The 20,789-nt window shown below is 32.5% G+C and overlaps 3 protein-coding genes across 3 annotated transcripts; 2 read left to right on the top strand and 1 right to left on the bottom strand.

Moving 5' to 3' along the window:
• Positions 1–748: 748 nt before the first annotated feature.
• Positions 749–2,610, top strand: LOC123907566 (F-box/kelch-repeat protein SKIP25). The gene has a single exon (XM_045957882.1). The coding sequence runs from the start codon at positions 1,108–1,110 to the stop codon at positions 2,290–2,292; it is 1,185 nt and encodes a 394-aa protein (XP_045813838.1). The 5' UTR covers positions 749–1,107; the 3' UTR covers positions 2,293–2,610.
• Positions 2,611–9,304: 6,694 nt separating this feature from the next.
• LOC123907565 (phytochrome-interacting ankyrin-repeat protein 1-like) lies at positions 9,305–12,487 on the bottom strand. Its single transcript, XM_045957881.1, has 3 exons — positions 11,776–12,487; positions 9,837–10,008; positions 9,305–9,750 (listed from the first exon to the last, which is right to left on the bottom strand). The coding sequence occupies exons 1-3, from the start codon at positions 11,905–11,907 to the stop codon at positions 9,536–9,538; spliced, it is 519 nt and encodes a 172-aa protein (XP_045813837.1). The 5' UTR covers positions 11,908–12,487; the 3' UTR covers positions 9,305–9,535.
• A 5,378-nt stretch (positions 12,488–17,865) lies between these two features.
• LOC123907564 (trihelix transcription factor GT-3b-like) lies at positions 17,866–20,561 on the top strand. Its single transcript, XM_045957880.1, has 2 exons — positions 17,866–18,416; positions 19,684–20,561. The coding sequence occupies exons 1-2, from the start codon at positions 18,114–18,116 to the stop codon at positions 20,257–20,259; spliced, it is 879 nt and encodes a 292-aa protein (XP_045813836.1). The 5' UTR covers positions 17,866–18,113; the 3' UTR covers positions 20,260–20,561.
• Positions 20,562–20,789: the final 228 nt, after the last annotated feature.

Below are 20,789 nucleotides of genomic sequence, written 5' to 3'. Positions count from 1 at the left end.
GAACTATATATACTCCACTCATATAGTGAAGTCAAGTACATTCTATTCCTTTCTGTAAACCTTGCTTCACACTCAAATTGACTTCAGCGTCGAAGCACCTGTATGTACACAACCTCCTCTCATTCACCGTAACGGAAGAGGAGCACCACCGGCGAGGTCATCTCTGATTCAGGTACGATCAACCTCTAGGATACATGATACGTGGTATTTAGAAAAAAGTCAAAAGTCATTTCTTTAGAAACCAGATGATTTATACTAAAAAAAATCTGACAATATTTAAACTTTAGAAAAATTAAATACACCACTTTTCAATTCAATTTTTTTATATTTCCTTCAGTTCTAAGACCATCTCCAATGGTGTAGTACCTATTAGGTACTCATGATACTTATTAGGTACTATCATTGGAGCACAACACATTTTAGTACCAAATAGGTACCACTTCTCAGATAAGCACCCTCTCTCTCATAGTACTTAATAGAATTTGTGGGACCCATTTATAAATATGTAGAGTTATTGATGAAATGTGTAGTTATTTGTGGGACCGGTTTAGAATTTTTTAAGAGGTGCTGGGTTGGAGAGATTGAGTACTTATTAGGTACTATTATTAAAAAATTATAAATGAGTGATATGTACACGCGGAACCCACTTAAGTACCCAAAATTGAATTTCTCCATTGTGGATGCTCTAAGACACTCTTTAATATTTTCATAAATAATTGAAAAGTACAGATATACTAGTATTGAATATTGACCTGTTAGTACTAGTATTTATTATTGCTATTATTGGACAGCATAACAGTTGAAAAGGTAGCATGTTTTTTAATGAATGAAAAAGCTGAAATCAGCATACTGTCCCCTTATTTTACTTTAGCTTTTCATTTCAAAAAGCTATTCTTACAACTTAATTTAACTCTCTTCTTGAATCCTCCTCCACCTCACAATCTCACATCACCAAACTCCACATGCAAACACCAACAAGCAAACAACACCTTTAAACCAAACAGTTACCAAACCCCACTTTCCATTTTCTTAATTATCTATTCCTTCCCCTTTTCCTTCATAAAAACCAAATAACACTTTCCATTATCACACACACCACAAAATTTCATGGCCAATACATCATCATGTACCTCATCAACATATGATAATTCCTCCTCCTCCTCTTCTTGTTCCACCACCACCATCACCACCGCCAAACGCCAAAAGCACCACCACCATCACCATCAAGATGATCCTCTTCTCATACCTGGTCTCCCTGATCACATAGCTCAACTATGTCTCTCTTCAATCAATCCTTCTCTTCTCTTCAAAGTATGTCACTCATGGCGTAGACTCATCTATTCCCCTTCTTTTCCACCTTTCTTCTCTCTCTATGCCATTCTCTCTCCACCCAAATCACACCATAATTCTCACTCAATCCAATTACACAACTTTGACCCTATATCAAACACATGGCACATCCTCCCTCCACCTCCACCACAAAAACCACCACTCCACCACATCCTCCTCCACCATCCATCCTTCCTCTCTCGCAATCTCTCCGTCCAATCAATCTCCGTCTTCGACAACCTCATCCTCCTCGCCGCCACCACCCATAACCTCACCCCAGCACTCTCCCATCCATTAATCTTCAATCCAAACGAAGGCTGGTCTGTCGGACCAGCCCTCAATACACCACGTCGCTGGTGTGCACTAGGCACATCAGACAAAGTGGTATATGTTGCAAGTGGCATCGGGTCCCACTTTTCCATTGAAACAGCAAAATCAATAGAAAAGTGGGACCTGATCAACGGTACTAATTGGGAAAAGAAAGCCGAGATGAAGGACGGACGGTTTAGCAGAGAAGCAGTTGACGCCGTTGGATGGAGGGGGAAGCTTTGTATGGTTAACGTAAAAGGCGATGCGGCGAAAGAAGGAGTTGTGTATGATGTTGAAGAGGATACATGGAAGGAGATGCCAGAGGGAATGTTGTTAGGGTTTAGAGGACCGGTGGCGGCGATGGAGGAAGAAGTGATGTATGTGGTGGATGAAGCTAAAGGTATTATGAGTAGATACAATCCTGAAGATGATGTTTGGGAAGAAATTTTGGTGTCTCAGAGACTCAAAGGAGCTGAACAAATGGTTGCAAAACGAGGTAGGATTTGTGTGGTTTCTGCCGCTGGGATCTCTGTTGTTGATGTTGTGGCGGAGCCGCCGAGAATCACGGTTGTTGAGCTGCCGGAGGGGTTTGAAGCGGTGGCTGTTCATGTCTTACCGCGGATGCCGGTAACTGATTTTTCTGTCCAAAAATGAGTGAATGAATTACTTATTTTTTGTGTAAGGAAAAAATAATTAAATAAAATACGAAAAATGAATTTGTGTAGGAAAAAATAATTAAAAAATACGAAAAATGAAGATACTAGTAAAAATCTAACTTTTTTTTTTGTTTATTTTTTGTTTTTGGTAAAAGATTAAAAAAAGAGTAATTTTGTTGTACTTGAGTTTGAATAGTCGTTTTTGTTTTGTTGTGGGCTATGGGATGAGCTGACATTAGATATTTGAAATGAAAGCTGAAAGTGATAATTTGTCTGTTTTATAAGAGATTATTTTATTTATTTATTTTTCATATATTTTTGACTGAGTATGTGAATGTGAGTGATGTATATGAATATTGATGATTTTATAGAAAAATAAAGAGGTCGGGCTAGTGGCATTGTGCCATTTGCTATGGCAATATTATTTCTATGATGATTAATAATAATAATAATAATAATAATAATAATAATAATAATAATAATAATAATAATAATAATAATAATAATATAGATCTCGCTAATAAGTGCCCTAACAGTATAGGGTTGAGATCCTCTCAAATTTTTTCTCATATTTTCTCTCATTTTTCTTAATTCAATGATTGGTTTTTTCTCCTTTTTATTTTTTGTAATTTATCTACTCTTGAATTAAGAAAATATGTGGGAAAATTGGAGAGGATCTAATTCCAACAGCATAGGAGTACATTATTTTGGTAATCATAGGAGTAATTTATTTGATAGGAATTAAAACATTGAATTGAATTTAAGCACTTAGTAAGTTTTCGGAGAAATCATTTGAAAAACTTAAGCCTGCTTCAAAAAAAAAAAAAAACTTAAGCTTGAATATTATGTATGATGTCCTAGATTCGATCCTCATTATAAACAAAAAAAAAAAATTATTTGAAAAACTTAAATTCGATTATTGATAAAAAAAATTATTATTAGTCAGATTTTATCTATCTTACACACAAAAAACTTCAGTTGGTAGTAGGGGTGATCGCGGTGCAGTTTGGTTCGGTTTTGAGCATAAAAGTCATCCTAACCGCGAGATAAAAATGCATGCGGTTCGGTTGATTTTTTAAAAAGTCATCCAAACCAAACCAAACCAATACGGTTTGGATCGGTTCGGTTGGTGCGGTTTACAACATAACATTTGTACCGAACAATTTTAAACAAAAATAAAATAAAATTGAAGTTCCAAAATAACATTGTAGTATCAACAAAAATTGTTTATACAAAATAACATTATAGTAACTTATAATTTTAAATATAAAAAAAATACTTGAATTTCCAAAATAATATCACAGTACCAATAAAATTTGTTTATTAAAAATAGCATTACAACACCAAAATAAAATTTCAGTACAAAAAATAAAAAACAACTTGAAGTTTCATTAATTTGGTCGACTGACTTGGTAATTGGGCATGTATATTGGAATATAAATATATTTTTTTGACGGATATTAGAATATAAATATATAATAGTAACTTAATGCGGTTTTTGCGGTTTGCGGTTTTGCGGTTCAGTAAGAAAGTCATCCGAATACATCCAAACCAAATGCGGTTTTCTATTTGATTTGGTTCGGTTTGCGGTTTTACTTTTGGATTGGTTCGGATATGATCACCCCTAATTGGTAGGGATATTGAAAAGGAGTTTAAATATGAGATTCTCCATTTATTTATCTCAAGAGGTAAATTTTTAGTCATCAGATTATTTAAAAAAAAAAAAGCTCTAACAGTATTATTTAAAAAGAAATCATAAAAAAATTGTCTTAAAAATAAGTCAAACACTTGTTAAAATTAGATATGCATTTTTCCTTAAAAATTGATAAGTAGATTGATTGAAGTTCAAGTACAATAAAATATAATGTATCTATTAACTGAATTAAATTTACAAGTACAAAAAAATTGTATTATTTAAACAATGTCTAAAACATTTGTTAACATTTTCATAATAAAAATGTGTTATTATTGCCCTTATTGAGCGGCAATTGAAAGCAGGGTGATATTGGGATTCACGTGGCAATTGGACATAAATTTAGAGGGTGGGTTGTGGATAATATATAGGGATGAGATTTTATGAGATGTCCATCTTTATCAGACAATATGTGTGCTTTGTATTTATCTTGCAAAAGAAATCAAACCAGGTCATGTTTGCCTGTTCCAATGGTTCATGAAATATTCTCAAAATATTTTCTTGTCTCCTTTGAAAAGATGTAGTTTCTCTCCTTTAATTTACTCTCATTATCTCCTAAATATCTACCTCACTTAGTTTTATTATTATATTTTAATTATATTTGTATTTTGAGTTGCTTGCTCGAGATTATACATCATTTATTAATGATATTTTATATTTTAATATCTAATGTAAAGTAGATATTAATTTGTTTTTTAATAATAATAAAATCCACATTTTTTTTATATCTACCAAACATCATAATTGATTTTCTTTTTTTATCAAAAAAAATATTATAATTTAATAATTTTTAATAATCCACTCAAAATATTTTTTATTAAAAATAAATTTTATATTTTTTTAAGATTGCCTCAACATGCTTCCTTTAGAAAAAGAACAAAACTTGCCCCATCTCGTGCATGAGGTGACAAAGTTAAGCAAAGTTAGATTCAGTAGATCTATTTCCCATATTGTTAATCTTTTACCTTAACAAGACATGTTTATGAAAGAAGTTTCAAGTTAGTTAGGAGACATGTATAGTATGCGTATTCAGACATAATTAATTAAGGTAGTTTCTTAGTTTTTTTTACTTCTATAAATAGGGAATTTTGTGTCTAATTTAAGTAATTCATTTTCATTCAAAAATTTACCTAAAAAATTACACATTCACATACATATGCAAAATTATTAGTTGGTACAGTAGTGATTGACACTATACTTGGTAAGGAGGATCACGGTTCGATCCTCCACAATTAAAATCGAGAAGAGGTTAGAACTACTTGATGCTATAATTGACCTCCGAACCAGATTAGGTTATTGGTTGGTGTCTTGGTGATATAAAATGAGTATGTAACTCAACTCTAGCATTAATAATACCATTTATATTTAATCTTGTTATTTACTTTCTCCCATTTTACTTAGTATTTGTAGATTTGTACTTCCTCTGTCCCGAAACTTTAGTTTTTTTTTTGTTTTTTTATAGGAAACTATTAGTATGTTACTTGTTATGTTAATTTATTTATACTTTATCAAGACTTGAATCCTGAAATTCCAACTCTTTTAACCCTTAACTCAACTCTTGAGCTAAAATTAAACCAATTGAGCTACCAATCTCAACTCGATACTGTTATGTTATCTACATGATTCTAGAAACGGTTTCTTGAAAATAGGTACAAAATTTAGATTTTGCAACTATGTTTGTAAAACTCTCCCGCGGTGGCTGTATTAGTTGAAAAGTGATTTAAGCCATTCTCCACTTGAATCAGCGATGGGACAAGTCCTCCAGCTAGCACCACTAGCAAGGGGAGGAAAGGGGGGCCGTATTTCAGTTTGTGGACCAGACATTTTAATGCTTACTATCACTCACCACACACATTAATTCATTAATTTAGACCATTCTCGAACAAACTTCATTCATACATACAATGTTTGTTTGTTAGTTACTCCTACGTTGTTAGTTCCAAAAAATGGTCCTGTAATGTGTTTTGGCCTCTAATTAACGTTAGGTTTAAGATGATATTGGAATTATTAGTAGACTGAGTAGCTAATAATGTGAAAATTGGTTTTTGGTGGGGCTGACTTATACACATGTTCAAAAACAGTGGCTGCATGCATGAGTGTTTTTCTTTGATTTTAGGGCATCCCCATATTTGGGGTGTCAAGTGTTGGATTTTTACGTCTCATTAGCTTAATTGAACAATTGGTATTTTTTTTTTTTGGGATAAATAATTGGTATATTTGAATATAGATTAAATAAATTAGTCATTTAATAAATTAAATACGTCAATTGTTTAATGAATTTAAAAACGATTTATACTTACAACAAAAAGGGTTTATATAAAATGGTAATTAAAATTGAAGACACAAAATCACATGTTTGACTTTAAGAATCCAAAAAGTACAATGGATTTGTTGAAAGGGAAAACAAAAAACAATTACGACTAAACATGCATGAGATGAAGAAGGAGAAGAAGAGATGTTCTCTGGTTCTAGGGTTTCTATATGAAATTTGTGATATGAGAGAAAAAAGAAGCTGACATGACACGTCTATGGGTCAACATTAACAAATGAAATGCCACACGCATGAAATTTTTAAAGGACAACAGGAGTATTAGTGGTGAAACTTAGGGGTAATCGCGGTGCGGTTTGGTTCGGTTTTGAGCATAAAAGTGATCCTAACCGCGAGATAAAAATGCATGCGGTTCGGTTTGGTTCGGTTGGTTTTTAAAAAGTCATCCAAACCAAACCAAACTAAACCAAACCAATGCGGTTAGGGTTGGTTCAGTTTGTGCGGTTTATCACGATTTTAAAAATATGACAACATTTCCAACTTGTTACAAAATAAACATAGGAAATTTTAATTTATTTTATTGTTTACATTATACAATATGCATACAGAAATTGCATATACATAATAACTTATTTTTAACACCAACAATATAATTTTGGATCGCGTGAAATGATATGTTTTGCCAGCCTACTGTTTTATGGACTCAATTTGGGTTGATTGTTAATAGTTGATAGAGTTAAGTTAAGTATTGCAGTTTGATTTTCTGAAATGAAAACCGCAAACCAAACCGTGCAGTTTAGAAGAAAAATGATCCGTGCGGTTAAAACTAAATGCAGTTTTTTGCGGTTTCGGTTTGAATTGGTTTGGTTTTCGGTTTTACTTTTAGATTGGTTCGGATACGATCACCCCTAGTGAAACTTAGAATTTGTTGAAATTAGGATTTTTTTTTGTTGAAAATAGATTGAGAAATAAAATTTTGCCGCAAATATACCGTGATAATATAATGTAGAGACTAACAATGCAAATATAAAGATCAAATATGTACTCGGGAGCTTAACTCAGTTGGTAGGGACATCGCATTATATGTGCAAGATTCCAGGTTCGAACCCAGAATACTCCACTTATTCACCTTTAAGGTGGATTTTCTAGCCACTAGGCTACTTGACCTAAAAAAAAAATTAAAGATCAAATATTCTAAAAAAGAAAAAAAAACTTAAAAGAACCGATCCTAAAAATGAATATCAATTGCAATAAATGTAATAGTGATAGCCAATAGGTTTGGTCTAGTGGTGAGAGGTTTGGGTAGTACGTTATAGGTCCTGAGTTCGATCTCTAGCTATAAACAAAAAAAAAAGTGATGCATTTGCAATCCATTTTTTGGTTTAAAATTAAAATTATATCAAAAAAATAAATTATATCGCGATAAAGTTCGATTGAAGTTTTCTATGACACGGTTAAAGTTGAGTACTTCAATCTAAAAATAAAGTTATGTACCAAAAAATCTAAAAATAAAGTTTAGAATACCTCTATATGTATGTTGTGAAGTTATTACTCCCTCCGGTATTTCATATAAGAGAAATTTTATATTTTAGATTTATTGAAAATCTAATGTATTTAGTCAATAATATAAACTACATACATTAAATTCTCAATGAATCTAAAAAGTATGATTTCTCTTGTATTAAGGATCGGAGGGAGTATATCATAAAGTCAGAATTCATTGAATACACTTTGTAAACAGGTAATAAAAATACTGTCTTGAAGGGAATAATTATCCTCCCAACACCTATTTCTAATTTTCTATACCCCCACATTTTTCCATATAAAACAAAGGGTCATGCTAACCAGTGCCCCGGGGGCACTGGTTAAGGAAACCAAAAAAGGAAATTTTAAAATTAAAAATAACAATGTTTACACTTTCGAGGCGTTGACTGCACAAACTTCAATGTGATATTACTATATTTGGTTCCTTAAACAGTGCCCCGGTTTAGCATTTTCCTAAAACAAAAATACAATTTTTATCTTTCTTTTCCCTACACTCACACACCTTTCCATCTTTATTTTTAGGTATCGATATGAAATTTATGATACAATTATATATCATAAATAAAAAAAAAGGCATACCACACTTGAAATTTGATATAAATTTTTAATTTTAGTGAAGGGTGCTTTTGTCAAATACAGAGAAAACTGTAGAATGTATAAGTACAAATATGGAATTATGAATATTAACTCTTACGTTTTTTTTGGAATAAATAACTCATATTATATATACTTCAATCTTTAACCGAAAACTAAAAATTCATACTTAAAATCTAATAACTCAATCCCGTAAGAACCTTGTGGATATGTCAGTATAGATATTTTTTTTTTTTGACACAAATGTCAGTATAGATATTATTACACGACAATTTCTCAATTTGCCCCTCAAAAATACTAAGCTACTGAAAACACACTTTCAGTAGTGTATTTTATCTAAAAATAAAAAATACACATTTTTAGTAATAAATTTTGATATATTTAAGCATATTGGACAGATTAAGAAATTATCTTATTGTAGTACTTATAGGCTGACAGATTGAAAAAATGGCTTATCTAAAAATAACATTTTCAGTAATATATTCCCTTAAAATCAGCAATTTCTCCCAAGGGGGTGTTTGTTTCAAGGTTAGGAATAATATTCCTGGGAATATATGGGTTGGAATAAATATACCCATGTTTGTTACAAGGTTGACATGAAATTATTCCTGGATATGAAGTTTCCTTGGAATAAAATAACTTCCAATAACTTCTCTTATTCCCATGATTTTATTCCCAAGGAAATGGGTGGGAAAGAAAAGTTCCCATGAAAATGGGAATACATTTTAAATAACTTCCAATAACTTCTCTTTTACCCACTTTTATCAATAATTCCTAAGAATGTAGTTAATATGAACCAAACATGTTTTTTTTTAAAATACCTGGGAATAAAGTTCCCATTATTATTTCCTGGGAATATGATTCCTGGGAGTAAAATTAACAACCTTGAAACAAACGCCCCCCAAGTAATTACTCAACCAAACAAGCCTTACGATTGTAACATTGTTCATAACAACGGAAATTCCACAACTGGGAACAAGGTTTAGTGTGCACACACCATGAATAAATGATTAGATCACTGTATCCATCCCAACATATTCGAATACTTGACGAAACTTATGCATAGTAAGTTTGTTTATTTCAATTCTACATTAATTCACACAGGAGAGCCAAAAATAAACTGAAACGCTGAAAAGCAAATTAATTTTCTGAGCTGCAAGATGTCTCCCCCGGAGACAATTCTTCCCGTCGAAGTCGTTTCATTTCCTCATAGGCCCATTCAAGTCCTGGGCAGTAATGAAGAGGCGGATTAAATCTGCTATCATTCATATCTGGTGGCAAGAATGCTCCATTCTCTACCAAGAATTTCACAGCATCCCTATTTCTCTCTTTAGCTGCAATGTGGAGTGGTGTCCCTGATTTAAGGAGAACAAAATAATGAGTATGAAAATTCAAAGTTTGAATGCGTATTAAAGTCTACAGGGAAATCATAAAAACTTACAGCCACAAGCACCCTTAGTCCTGGCATCAATATTGGCACCACGCTCAAGCAGTTCATCCATCACTCCAAGGTGACCACCTTCTGCGGCAAGGTGGAGAGGGGTCACTCCTTTAGATTTAGGGCCCCATGCACTCACATTAACATCCATTCCTTCGTTGAGAAGTTTTTTTACCTGTTCAGAAACACTATAAGCATATGCTTCCCTTTTGCTCCAAATATGATAAATTTGCATTCTTAAAGGAACAATAAATCATAAACAATCCAACAGCAGTTCATGTATCATCAACTAAGAAAAAAGATTCAAGCACTACAGGAATTTGTAGAAAAGGTTTGAATATTTTGTAAATACAGCAATAAGGCGTAAAGGGAACAAAGTTTCAGGTCCCAACATGCATTAGGGAATTTGGGGCAAGTCGGTTGAAATCACCCATTGGTTGACATTGCATCAACCATTCCATGCACCTTCTATAAGAGCCCTGTAGAACATTTATACTTAAAATTTGAACAAGAATGTGCAACTTCCTAACTATTTGCAACCAGCTATGAATCTTGCCAGTCACACAAACACATCAAAACAAACTTGGCATCCATCATAATCTTTTGAACTACTTAGCAAGTAGTGACTTTGACACTCTTCAAATGGAAATACTGCAGGTCTGAAAATATCAGAGTCACACTTCTAGTCAGGAGAATACCCCCCTCTGGCCCCTTCAAATGTTTCACTCTACTCAGCGACTCTCAATCAGAAGTTAGTTGCTGCACATATAGTACACAGTAGAACTGTTTTGCACATTGTTCATTATACTGCTGTGCTCCTCGTTTTGACTTAACTGCCCATCACAAATGTACTATTCAAATTCAACCTAGGAATAACCTAACCTACATTAGATTAATCCACATTTCCACTGAGCAGAGCCCCTAAATTTTTTAGAATTCATAATTGCACCTCATTTCATAGAGCTGGATTATGTGATAAAAAGTTGACAGCTATGCGACACACCTAAATATCATATTTATTAACCAAGAAAATGCCACAACTAATCTTTTCTCTAAATGATATTATATAATAACAAAACCACCTTAAGTGAATTTAATCTTCACCTACCCTTTCACAAAAGGATAAAAGACTCGAATCAATACTATGACTATGAGCAATAAATCTCATTTTAAAGTGGCCTATATTGGATGCTTGACCTATAGTAGATTCAGCAGATTTGCTGATAGAGTGCTGATAATCAGTCAGCTTTTGGGGTGTATTGGATTAGGATATGGGTGCCTGCTACCACAACTTTATTATAATCTTCAACAACTTTACCACAACTTTACATATGACACAATTATAACAAAATATTAATGCTTAAAACGACCTTCCATCTACAAAACAAATGCGGTTTTCATTCGGAAACAAAAGCCCCCAATCTCATAACTAAAGTCGACCAAACCTAGGGCTTGTTTGGAAGGACTTATTTGAGCTTATCTACTGACATAAGTTTTGCTAGACTGTTTGGCAGAACTTAAAAAAAACAGCTTATGACATTTTTCATGACCTTTTTCCAGCTTATTTTTATATGTTCTCCAAGATAGCTTATGAAACAACTTATAGCATATACAAAAACAATTTAATTTTATCTGATGCTATAAAAATAGCTTATATATGCTTATTCATAAGCGTTTGTGTTAAGCTGCAAATAAGTTATTTATCCAAACGGGGATCTAATGCAACTCCTTCACAACACATACGAACAATTATATCTAGAATTCAATCAACCAATAAACTAAGTAAAGCACACACTTAAATTTTTCCTTCTTACTCATTATCTTATCTTTGTGCACATCAAAATAAAACATTCATATTTCCTAATTCATCCACAAAACTTAATAATTAAAGACAATTAATTTGCATAAAAAATTAAACACAAAAGACTGATTAAAAACTCACCACTTTGATATCACCTTTCCGTGAATAAACATGAAGTGAGGTCCAACCTCTATCATCAGTACCAACACCAGGCCTCAACAATCTCCTTCTCGAAGGACTTTGTCTCAACGTAATTGGCCGTTCCTCAAGCATGTTTCTCTCAACAATCAACGCAAACACAGCAATTACGATAAATCAAAATCAAAACAATAGAAGTTGAAACAAAAAAAAAAAGAAAAGAAACACTCAAACTCAAACCCTAGATTCCCAACGTGTATGCAATCAGATTATTAGGAGAAAATAAAAACCCTAAATTTGAAAAAAGACTCGAATTTTACATGTTATTGAGGAAGAAATTGGAATTGAAGAGAAAGGGTTTTGAAAAAAGAAGCTTAAGAGTTGTTAAAAGAAGAGAATTAACGAGCGTGAAGGGAATGATTGGACAAACAGTAAGGTGCAAAGGGATTCAAGCCAGGACCGAAAACGCGAAGATTATGAACAACGAAGATTGGATTCATGATAATTGGTGATCGAATTAGGGAAAAGGGATTGGTGAAGAGGAAGAAGGAGTGTGGTTGAAGAGGAATCAGATGAATCCTGGTTTCATTGGGACGAAGATTGAAGAGTGTAAAGGGGGCAGATAAGGAGGGATATGAAACCCTAATAACAGAAGAAGATGTGTATGAATCAAGTTTGTTTCCAAGTTGTGTTGTGGTGTGGTGTGTTATAACTTATATATTAATATTAATGATGATTCGTTGCTTATCTTTTCAATGAGTTAAAAAAACAAATTATCTTTTAAAAATATTAGTGGCTTCGATGCATTTTGGTCCTCTATTTTGAAAAATTTAAACTTTTGATCCATCAATTTTAAAAGTCAATTTTTTTATTCCCCTATTTTAAAAAACCTGAACTTTAGATTCCCTATTTTAAAAGTTAACTTTTTGATCCTCTATTTTAAAAAACTTGAACTTTTGAACCCCTATTTTAGATTTTTCGGAATTTTAGTCTCTAAAGTCCAAACTCAACTTGGTCAAATTTTTGCTGATGTGTCAAGCTCATCAGTGACGTGGCAGTGTACATGTTGACAAAATATTTTCACGTCTTTAATTTTTTTACATCAAATATTTTAAAAGTATTAAACAATAAAGTAATTAATAATAATTAAAAAAAACAGTAAAATTAACCTTTATACATATATATAATTGAAAATCCTTACCAAAAAATATATATAATTAAAAATCAGTAAATTACCCAAAAAAAATTAACGATTGAGAACAAAGTCAATGAACGATTGTGAGGGAACGAACAAAGACAAATGATATTAACACGAGCATGATGATTTGTGTTTCTGATTTCTTAGGGTTCCGTGATTTTTTAGGGAACGAACAAAGACAAATGACATGTAAATGTTTTGTCAACATGGAAACTGTCACGTCATTAATGAGCTTGACATATCGGCAAAAATTTGATCAAGTTATAATCCCAAAAAAAAAAATTGACCAAGTTGAGTTGGGAGACTAAAATTCAGAAAAATCTAAAATAGGGGATCAAAAAGTTGGCTTTTAAAATATGTGGATTAAAAGTTCAGGTTTTTCAAAATAGGGGGATCAAAAAGTTGGTTTTTAAAATAGGGGATCAAAAGTTCAGGTTTTTCAAAACAGGAGGATCAAAAGTACATTGAAGCCAATATTAATAGTAATCTATCCGTGACACTTTATAAGTAAAATGCATTTTCTATCTTCATTGTATATTTAATGTATCTTATAAGCAAAAAATGTACTTTTTGGGTTCATGATAGATCAGATACATTAAATATACAATTAACTTAAAAAATGTATTTTTGCTTATAAAGTGTTACGGATGGAGTATCTCTTATAAAAAAAAAGTCTTTGATTTAATTTAAATAGTTTTTTTTTTGTTGGAATAGGAATAGATTATTGTTAGGAAAAAACTTATATGCATTGTTTTAGATGTAGTTTATTTTTCCTCTCACAAAAAGGTATAGAGTTTTTTATATTTTTTAATTTTAAAAAATAAAAGAAAACTGTTTTTTAATAAAAATAATTATTTTCTTGTATCTAATACACTAAGAACAATGTCTATGGTAGTGTATATAAGTTTGGTCTTTATTGTTATTAGCTTTTTTGATTTTGTTTTCATTATCAGTTTAATCTGCTTCAGCTTTGTGTCATTAAGTGGTTTCAGTCCCCTTCCGGTCGCAGTTGCGGTATTGTTATTAGCTTTTAAAAACAAATTGTGTGTTGTTCTTATTTATTACTCTATGTTAAGTTAATTAAGGAAGGGGTCATGACGCATCATCGTTTTGGAAATGAGATTATTTGTAAGGTTATGCTAAACAGTATCCCGGGGCACTTATTAACTATGCCAAAAAAGAAATAAAAGATAAAATTAATGTTATAAAGATAACTTTTTACACTTTTAAGATATTGAATACACAAATTTTAAGACATAATTTCTTTATGGGTGCCCCTAGAGCACTTGTTAAGCATACCAAAAAAAGAAATTAAAGAGTAAATTAATGTTGAAAACATAACTTTCTACAATTTTAAGATATTGAATGCACAAATTTCAAGAAGAAGTTTTCATATTAAGATGCTTAACTAGTGTCAACTTTGCTTAAAAAAAAAACTAGTGTCAAGTAGTGTCCGATGACACTGTATAACATTTTCCTTTTTTTATTAATAAGTTTTTATATGTAAAGTTTCTTTTAGTTAATTCAAAAAATTTAAGAGAAGTTTTTTTTTTACTAAAATATAAGTACGAAGTTGAAGGAAAAAATTTAACATCTGACTACCTATTTAAGGGTACAAAATTATTGTCATCAATTCATTGTTGGTATTTTAAGATAAGTTTTATCCGAAGGTGAACAAATAATGTCAGTCATTTGTTAATAAGGGTGTAATTATTTTTTTCCTAATTTATAAATTCATAATAATCATATAATCAAGATATTTGACTCAAGTGGTTAATGAGTTTTACCAAATAACATATAGTTCATAAGAATCCGAGTTAGATTTTTGAGTTGTATAAATTTTTATTTGACTTAACTTACCTCACAACCAAATTTTGGATTACTAAGACATCTTTTCCTAAGAACCGAAGGATTAAACACAAAAAATTGTCATATGTCATCTTGTATTATGACTAGTTATGAATGAAATGAGTTAGATGTGTTTTTATAAAAAAAATCTCGAGTGACTTTATATATATAAAAAAATCTCGATGACACATTTAACTTTCATATTGCAAAAAACTGACGTTATAGGATGTCGTGGTGTAATAAGAGGCAGTGAGGGGAATGGTTTGAGAGGTTATGCTAATTTTACATGGTATGGTAAATTGGTAAGTAATGCATATTTTACAGAATTATGGGGTGTTTTTGAGGGTCTCAAGCATGCTAGGTGGTTAAATTTTCGAGCTGTGGAGATTTGCGTTGATTCCCTTGTTGTTGTCATGTTAGGAAATCCCTTTTGAAGAGAATTCGAAGACTGCTTATTGCTTAATCTTGGGTGAGAAGTAGTGGTGCACTATTCTTATCGCGATGTGAAAATGAAAGTGTTTTCTTTAAGAGTAATGCTATATCCAGCGAAGGAATGCATCACGAAAATTTCACGATGAGCCTGTATCCAATCGAAATACTTACTTTTGCGATAAATACGGAAGATTGAAAATAACAGTAACACGCGTATGTTGCTTTTTCATTTCACTCAAATTAAATTTATTGATTAATATTCTCTTTCTACTTATCTGCTACACCCACTTGATGTGTATATTGGTCGTTTTTCATAACTTCTTCCATCATCCTCATTCAACACTACTGCTCTATACTTCCCCTTCATTACTACAAAGTTCTCATTGTTTCAGAAAAATTAAAATTAAAAGCTGATATCAGTGGGATATAAGAATCTTGAAATAAAAAGAAAAAAACAGAGATGGAGAGAGTTTGTTTCTTCAGTACTATTGTGATTTACAAAATTGATATGTTACAACCATGGATCATACATGCCATTTATAGGCTTGGATTCTTAACAATTAAGTTTACTAACAAAAGGCAAACGGTGGAGGCAAAGAGGTGGGCGGTGCCTCTTGCTTTCTCATGGGGTCCAATCAAATCTTTGATTAATGACTAAGAGTATAACACATCATGCTTCTATGATCTTCTGGGTTTTATGCTTGATTTAATTTCTAACAAAAGCTCTGCAGAACCGATTTGTTGCATAACACTCACTAGTTTGATGGAGGCACGGTGGAAATGATAAATGGGAGGAAACAAAAGATGAGATGGTGAATTGGTGATGAAGCCATGTTGAGAATTTTTGACAATAGAGTGAATTGATTTGACTGCCTCTGTTTTTTATTTAATTATTTTTGTTAAACAAGAAGAGGTGAAGAAAAAATGCGTCAGAGTTAGCCAATTCACGTTGTTCGCATTTTTTCACGAAATGAACTTTCGCGATATTAAGCAATTTCCTTTCTTTAAAGCTCGTTCCTCTAAATTTAGTCAAGTCATTTGTTGCTTGTTTATGTAATAATTATAGCTATCTCTCATTTTATTGCGTTTTTTTTTTTTTTTTGCTAAAACCCTATTTTCTATCAAATCAAAGAAAAAACAACCAAAGTAATTAAAATAACTCATGTTAAAATAAATCTTGGAGTATTTTTATAATTTGTTGGATTTTGCCCCCCACCAAAATTCTGCACAAAATCTGCTTCTGAGCCTCAAGTTCAAAGCTTCACACAGAACTTAATTTGGATTAATAATTCACAAAACTGATACCGAAACGACCGTAATCGAGTTAGCTTTCCACAGAATCAAACCCCACTAAATTTGGAGTTATAGAGAGAGATTAATTACCGTTTTAGTGAAGGTCTGTCCAATTACTAATTCTGCAGAAATCTACTTGTGACCTTCAAATTCAACATCGTCTACCGAACGCATCGTAACTCCAAATTCGACGAAATTGAAATGCCAACAAGGGTAATTTCGTTAGCTTTCCATACATGTAAATAGTATTAAAAAATGAGCTACAGGGTGAGAGGCATGACGAAAATACCAGTAGTAGTTTCATACGATAATTAATTTGAACATACCTTCACTAAAACGGTAATTAATCTCTCTCTGTAACTCCAAATTTAGTGGAGTTTGATTCTGTGGAAAACTAACTCGATTGCGGTCGTTTCGGTACCAGTTTGGTGAATTATTGATCCAAATTGAGTTTTGTGCGAAACTTTGTACTTGAGGCTCAGAAGCAGATTTTGTGCAGAATTTTGGTGGGGGGCAAAATCCAACAAATTATAAAATAGGGGGGGTAAAATTCCGCATTTTAAAATAGGGGGGGTAAAATTCCGCATTTTTCAAAACAGGAGGGGTAAAACTGCATTTAAGCCTTATTATTATTATTACTAGCGGTTAGACAGAACGCGTTCTGCGCCTGTTTGAGTCTATTATGTAAATTTATGTTGAAAAAAATGGCATATGTTACGGTGAATTTGTTAATACAAGATTTTTGCTGCTAAATAACAGACATGTCTTATGTTATGATGAATTTATTAATAAAAAAATTTTACTGCTAAAAAAATGTCAATGGTAATATTATGAAAAGTCCACACCAATTTTTTTTTTATCCTCTTTATATATAAGTATAGATTACACTTATCATCTATAAAAACTAGAAGGACACTTTACTCTTTTAAACAAGCCATTCTTTTCTTATGAATTATTATAAGTTATACTACCATCTATTTTTTGTTGGTAGATAGATGAAATGATAAAGCTATTAAAAACTCACACACATAAAATAGAGGGATCGAGGTTCGAACCCCGATCATGATATCTAACCCTAACAATTTTGACATTTGTATCTATTGAATTAGGATTTGTGTACACCATCTATCTATATCTATCTTTTTTTTTTTTTTTATTGAAGAAATCTATAGTAGATTTATCCAAAGATGACATGACATATAGTCTTTGGTGTATTGTATAAAAAGATGCCCGACATCAAAACCCCGACCTATCTATCTACATTTGCGCGTAGTTCATAGCATCTTTTACACCGCCAATAATCAAAGAAGGGCATAACCGTAAACTCACGTCACCGTTTTGAACAAAAGCGCATTTTCAGATTTTGTAATAGTCAACGATTCCTCTCTTGTCGACAAAGAAAACTTGTTCTCAAAGCTGAAACAAACAAACAAACAAAAAAACAACAAAAACTTTTTTTATATTTGTTCTTTTAAAATTTTGCTACAAGACTTCAATTTTTCAGAACCCTAATTCCAAATTCAAAAACCATTTCGATCAAAACGACACCGTTCGTTGTGGCAAGAACCAAATGTACGGTGGTGGAGGAGTCGGAGACGATGATCTGGCCGCTCGCTTAGGGATGATACCGCCGTCGCTACTAATTCCGACGACGTCGGTGAGAGATGAGAGGCTTCCAACTCAGCTGCAGTGGAGTCAGCAGGAAACGAGAGAGTTCATAGCGATAAGAGCAGAGCTTGAGAGAGACTTCACTGCTTCGAAGAGGAACAAGACGCTTTGGGAAGTGGTGAGTTCAAAGATGAGGGAGAGAGGGTATAGAAGAAGTCCTGAACAATGTAAATGCAAGTGGAAGAATCTTGTTAATCGCTATAAGGTTTTTCTCTCTTTTCCATTTTCTCTGTTTTTGGTTTATATTTTAGGGTTTTTAGGGTTCATAATCATATCATAAATACTTGTAATTAATCGAAATATGCTAATTATCCTTTGATGAATTTATGTTTGTTTTTTGTCGAGTAGCCTGGTGACTAGAATTTCAACAAGTGGATGTACCGTCTCTGCATATTACATGCAATGTCCCTACCAATTAAGCTATACTCGGGGATACAATTTGTTTTTATATATATGTTGTATTTTGTTTTGTTGTATAATGTTCATTTTAATTTAATTAGTTGTATCATTTTCATAGTATCTATGTTATCTAATCTAATCCTGTTGTAAATTGAGAAAATTTTGCAAAGAAAAATGTCCGATCAAAATTGGTAGTTGCTTTATATATAAGATACTTTTTGTTGATTTTTAGTTAGTATCTATTTTAGCTTTATTTATACGAAGGTGCTATTTGCAGCGAAATTTTTTATCACGAAAGGTTTCTGAGGATGTTTCACAAAGCAGAAAATATGGGGCAAGTAATTATGTGAAAGGTCTAATACAGTTGCAATTCATATCTATGGCGAGCTTATGTGATAAATTTTTTGCAAGATTAATCATTTCCCTTTTTTATATCCAATATTTGTTTTTATTACCATTTGGACTAGTTCACAAATAATGAATGATGATGTGATTTGTGCATGGATAAACAAGTGTGGACTAATATTTGATTAAGTTTATGTATATCAAACTTTTTGCGATGATGTGATTTGGTTGGAGTTGGAGGGTGTTTTTTTTTAGTTTTTGCCTAAAATTCAAGAAACCCCTTACGACTAAGGGTCGTGCACAAAAACCTCAATGCTTGACAGCTGAAACTCACCAAATGTAGCTCCTTCGTCCCCAAGCCAAGTTCAAGTTGTTGACCTGAGAGACATTGAATCGGTTTGGATAGGAGGTCTAGAGTTCAAACTCTGAATACTAATATAACATACCAACAACTAGCATTTGCTTATCAAAAAACCAATATAGCTTGTTCAACTCGACAAAACGGTCACTCTAGTCCATATTGACCTCCTCTTTGCATATACATAAAACCCCCTGATATGTATGATTTAGTATTTGGTGAGTTTGTGTAATCATGTTGGTGGGTAATATTATTGTGTATGCAACTGTGCATTAGTTTTCTTTTATTCGAAAATGCAGCAAAAATCCGTACTTTTAATACCATGATGTTTACTTTACTAAGTATAAAGCGTCTGATGATATTTTTGCAGGGAAAAGAGACATCTGATCCAGAGCATGGCAGACAATGTCCATTTTTCGAAGAGTTGCATGCAGTTTTTACTGAAAGAGCACATAACATGCAACGGTTACTTCTTGAATCTGAAACTCGTTCAGCTCAAACAAAGAAAGGAGTGAAAAGGATAAGAAGTGGAGATCGATCCTCAGAGGAAATCTCAGAAGATGATGAGGACGTTGAAGATGACAGTGAAGAGGAGAGACCTGCGAGAAGCAATACTCGTAAAAGGAAAGCTGGCAAAATTGCAACGGAGAAGTCTTCAAGAGCAAACAATAGTAATATTCAGGAAATGCTCAAGGAATTTTTCCAGAACCAACTAAGGATGGAGATGCAGTGGAGGGAAATGATGGAAAGACGTGCACATGAAAGACAGTTGTTTGAACAGGAATGGCGACAGTCAATGGAAAAGCTTGAGAGGGAGAGATTAATGATTGAACAGGAATGGAGGGAGAGAGAAGAGCATAGGAGACTGAGGGAGGAGAGTAGAGCAGAGAGAAGGGACGCTTTGTTGACGACCCTTTTAAACAAACTCATTCATGAATCTAACTAAATGAGTCAAATAGCTTGGGTTCTTCATAGCTAATTTATTTGTTGTTTCCATTTAATATATGATTCTAAGTTTAGCTCAGAGAATGACCTAAATTTCATAGTAGCATTTGATTACAGAGAATTTTCGAAAGGAGTATTTGGTGAAGGAGATAGGAGAGGATTTGAATATTATAGGAGTATACATGAATATTTGATATACATGAAAAGTTTTTTGTATCATTTAGGATACATCACTTGGGGATTAAGTCCAGGAATTGTTGTTGTAAAACATATATTATTGTATGATTTTCTTATTTCTGTGCATACCTTATATATTTGCCTTTTGTACTTTCTGAAAGAGGCCTCATTTGACATGCACTACTTTTCATGTACTGCATGGAAGGATGAAGCCATTTTTTACATTCATGGCCTATATAATGTATGGAATGGATTCTTCATAGTATTGTGTTTGTGATAGACTAAACCAAAACTCAACATCAAAGACTACGATGTAGCAGTCACTGCAACGAATATTTCGAGTTTTGGTTTCGT

The sequence above is a fragment of the Trifolium pratense genome, linkage group LG2, assembly GCF_020283565.1.
Source record: "Trifolium pratense cultivar HEN17-A07 linkage group LG2, ARS_RC_1.1, whole genome shotgun sequence".
Lineage (NCBI taxonomy): Eukaryota > Viridiplantae > Streptophyta > Magnoliopsida > Fabales > Fabaceae > Trifolium > Trifolium pratense.
The sequence above is the reverse complement of the archived record's forward strand: the minus strand, read 5'-3'. Positions and strand labels throughout refer to the sequence as shown.

What these genes read in the sequence shown, in the direction of transcription:
- LOC123907566 (XM_045957882.1), top strand. Translation starts at nt 1,108, where the DNA reads ATGGCCAATACATCATCATGTACCTCATCAACATATGATAATTCCTCC.
- LOC123907565 (XM_045957881.1), bottom strand. Translation starts at nt 11,907, where the DNA reads ATGCTTGAGGAACGGCCAATTACGTTGAGACAAAGTCCTTCGAGAAGG. An exon ending in GGAAAGGTGATATCAAAGTG is followed by an intron (nt 10,009 to 11,775) that starts GTGAGTTTTTAA and finishes GTTTCTGAACAG; the next exon opens with GTAAAAAAACTTCTCAACGA. An exon ending in GACTAAGGGTGCTTGTGGCT is followed by an intron (nt 9,751 to 9,836) that starts GTAAGTTTTTAT and finishes TCCTTAAATCAG; the next exon opens with GGACACCACTCCACATTGCA.
- LOC123907564 (XM_045957880.1), top strand. Translation starts at nt 18,114, where the DNA reads ATGTACGGTGGTGGAGGAGTCGGAGACGATGATCTGGCCGCTCGCTTA. An exon ending in ATCTTGTTAATCGCTATAAG is followed by an intron (nt 18,417 to 19,683) that starts GTTTTTCTCTCT and finishes ATATTTTTGCAG; the next exon opens with GGAAAAGAGACATCTGATCC.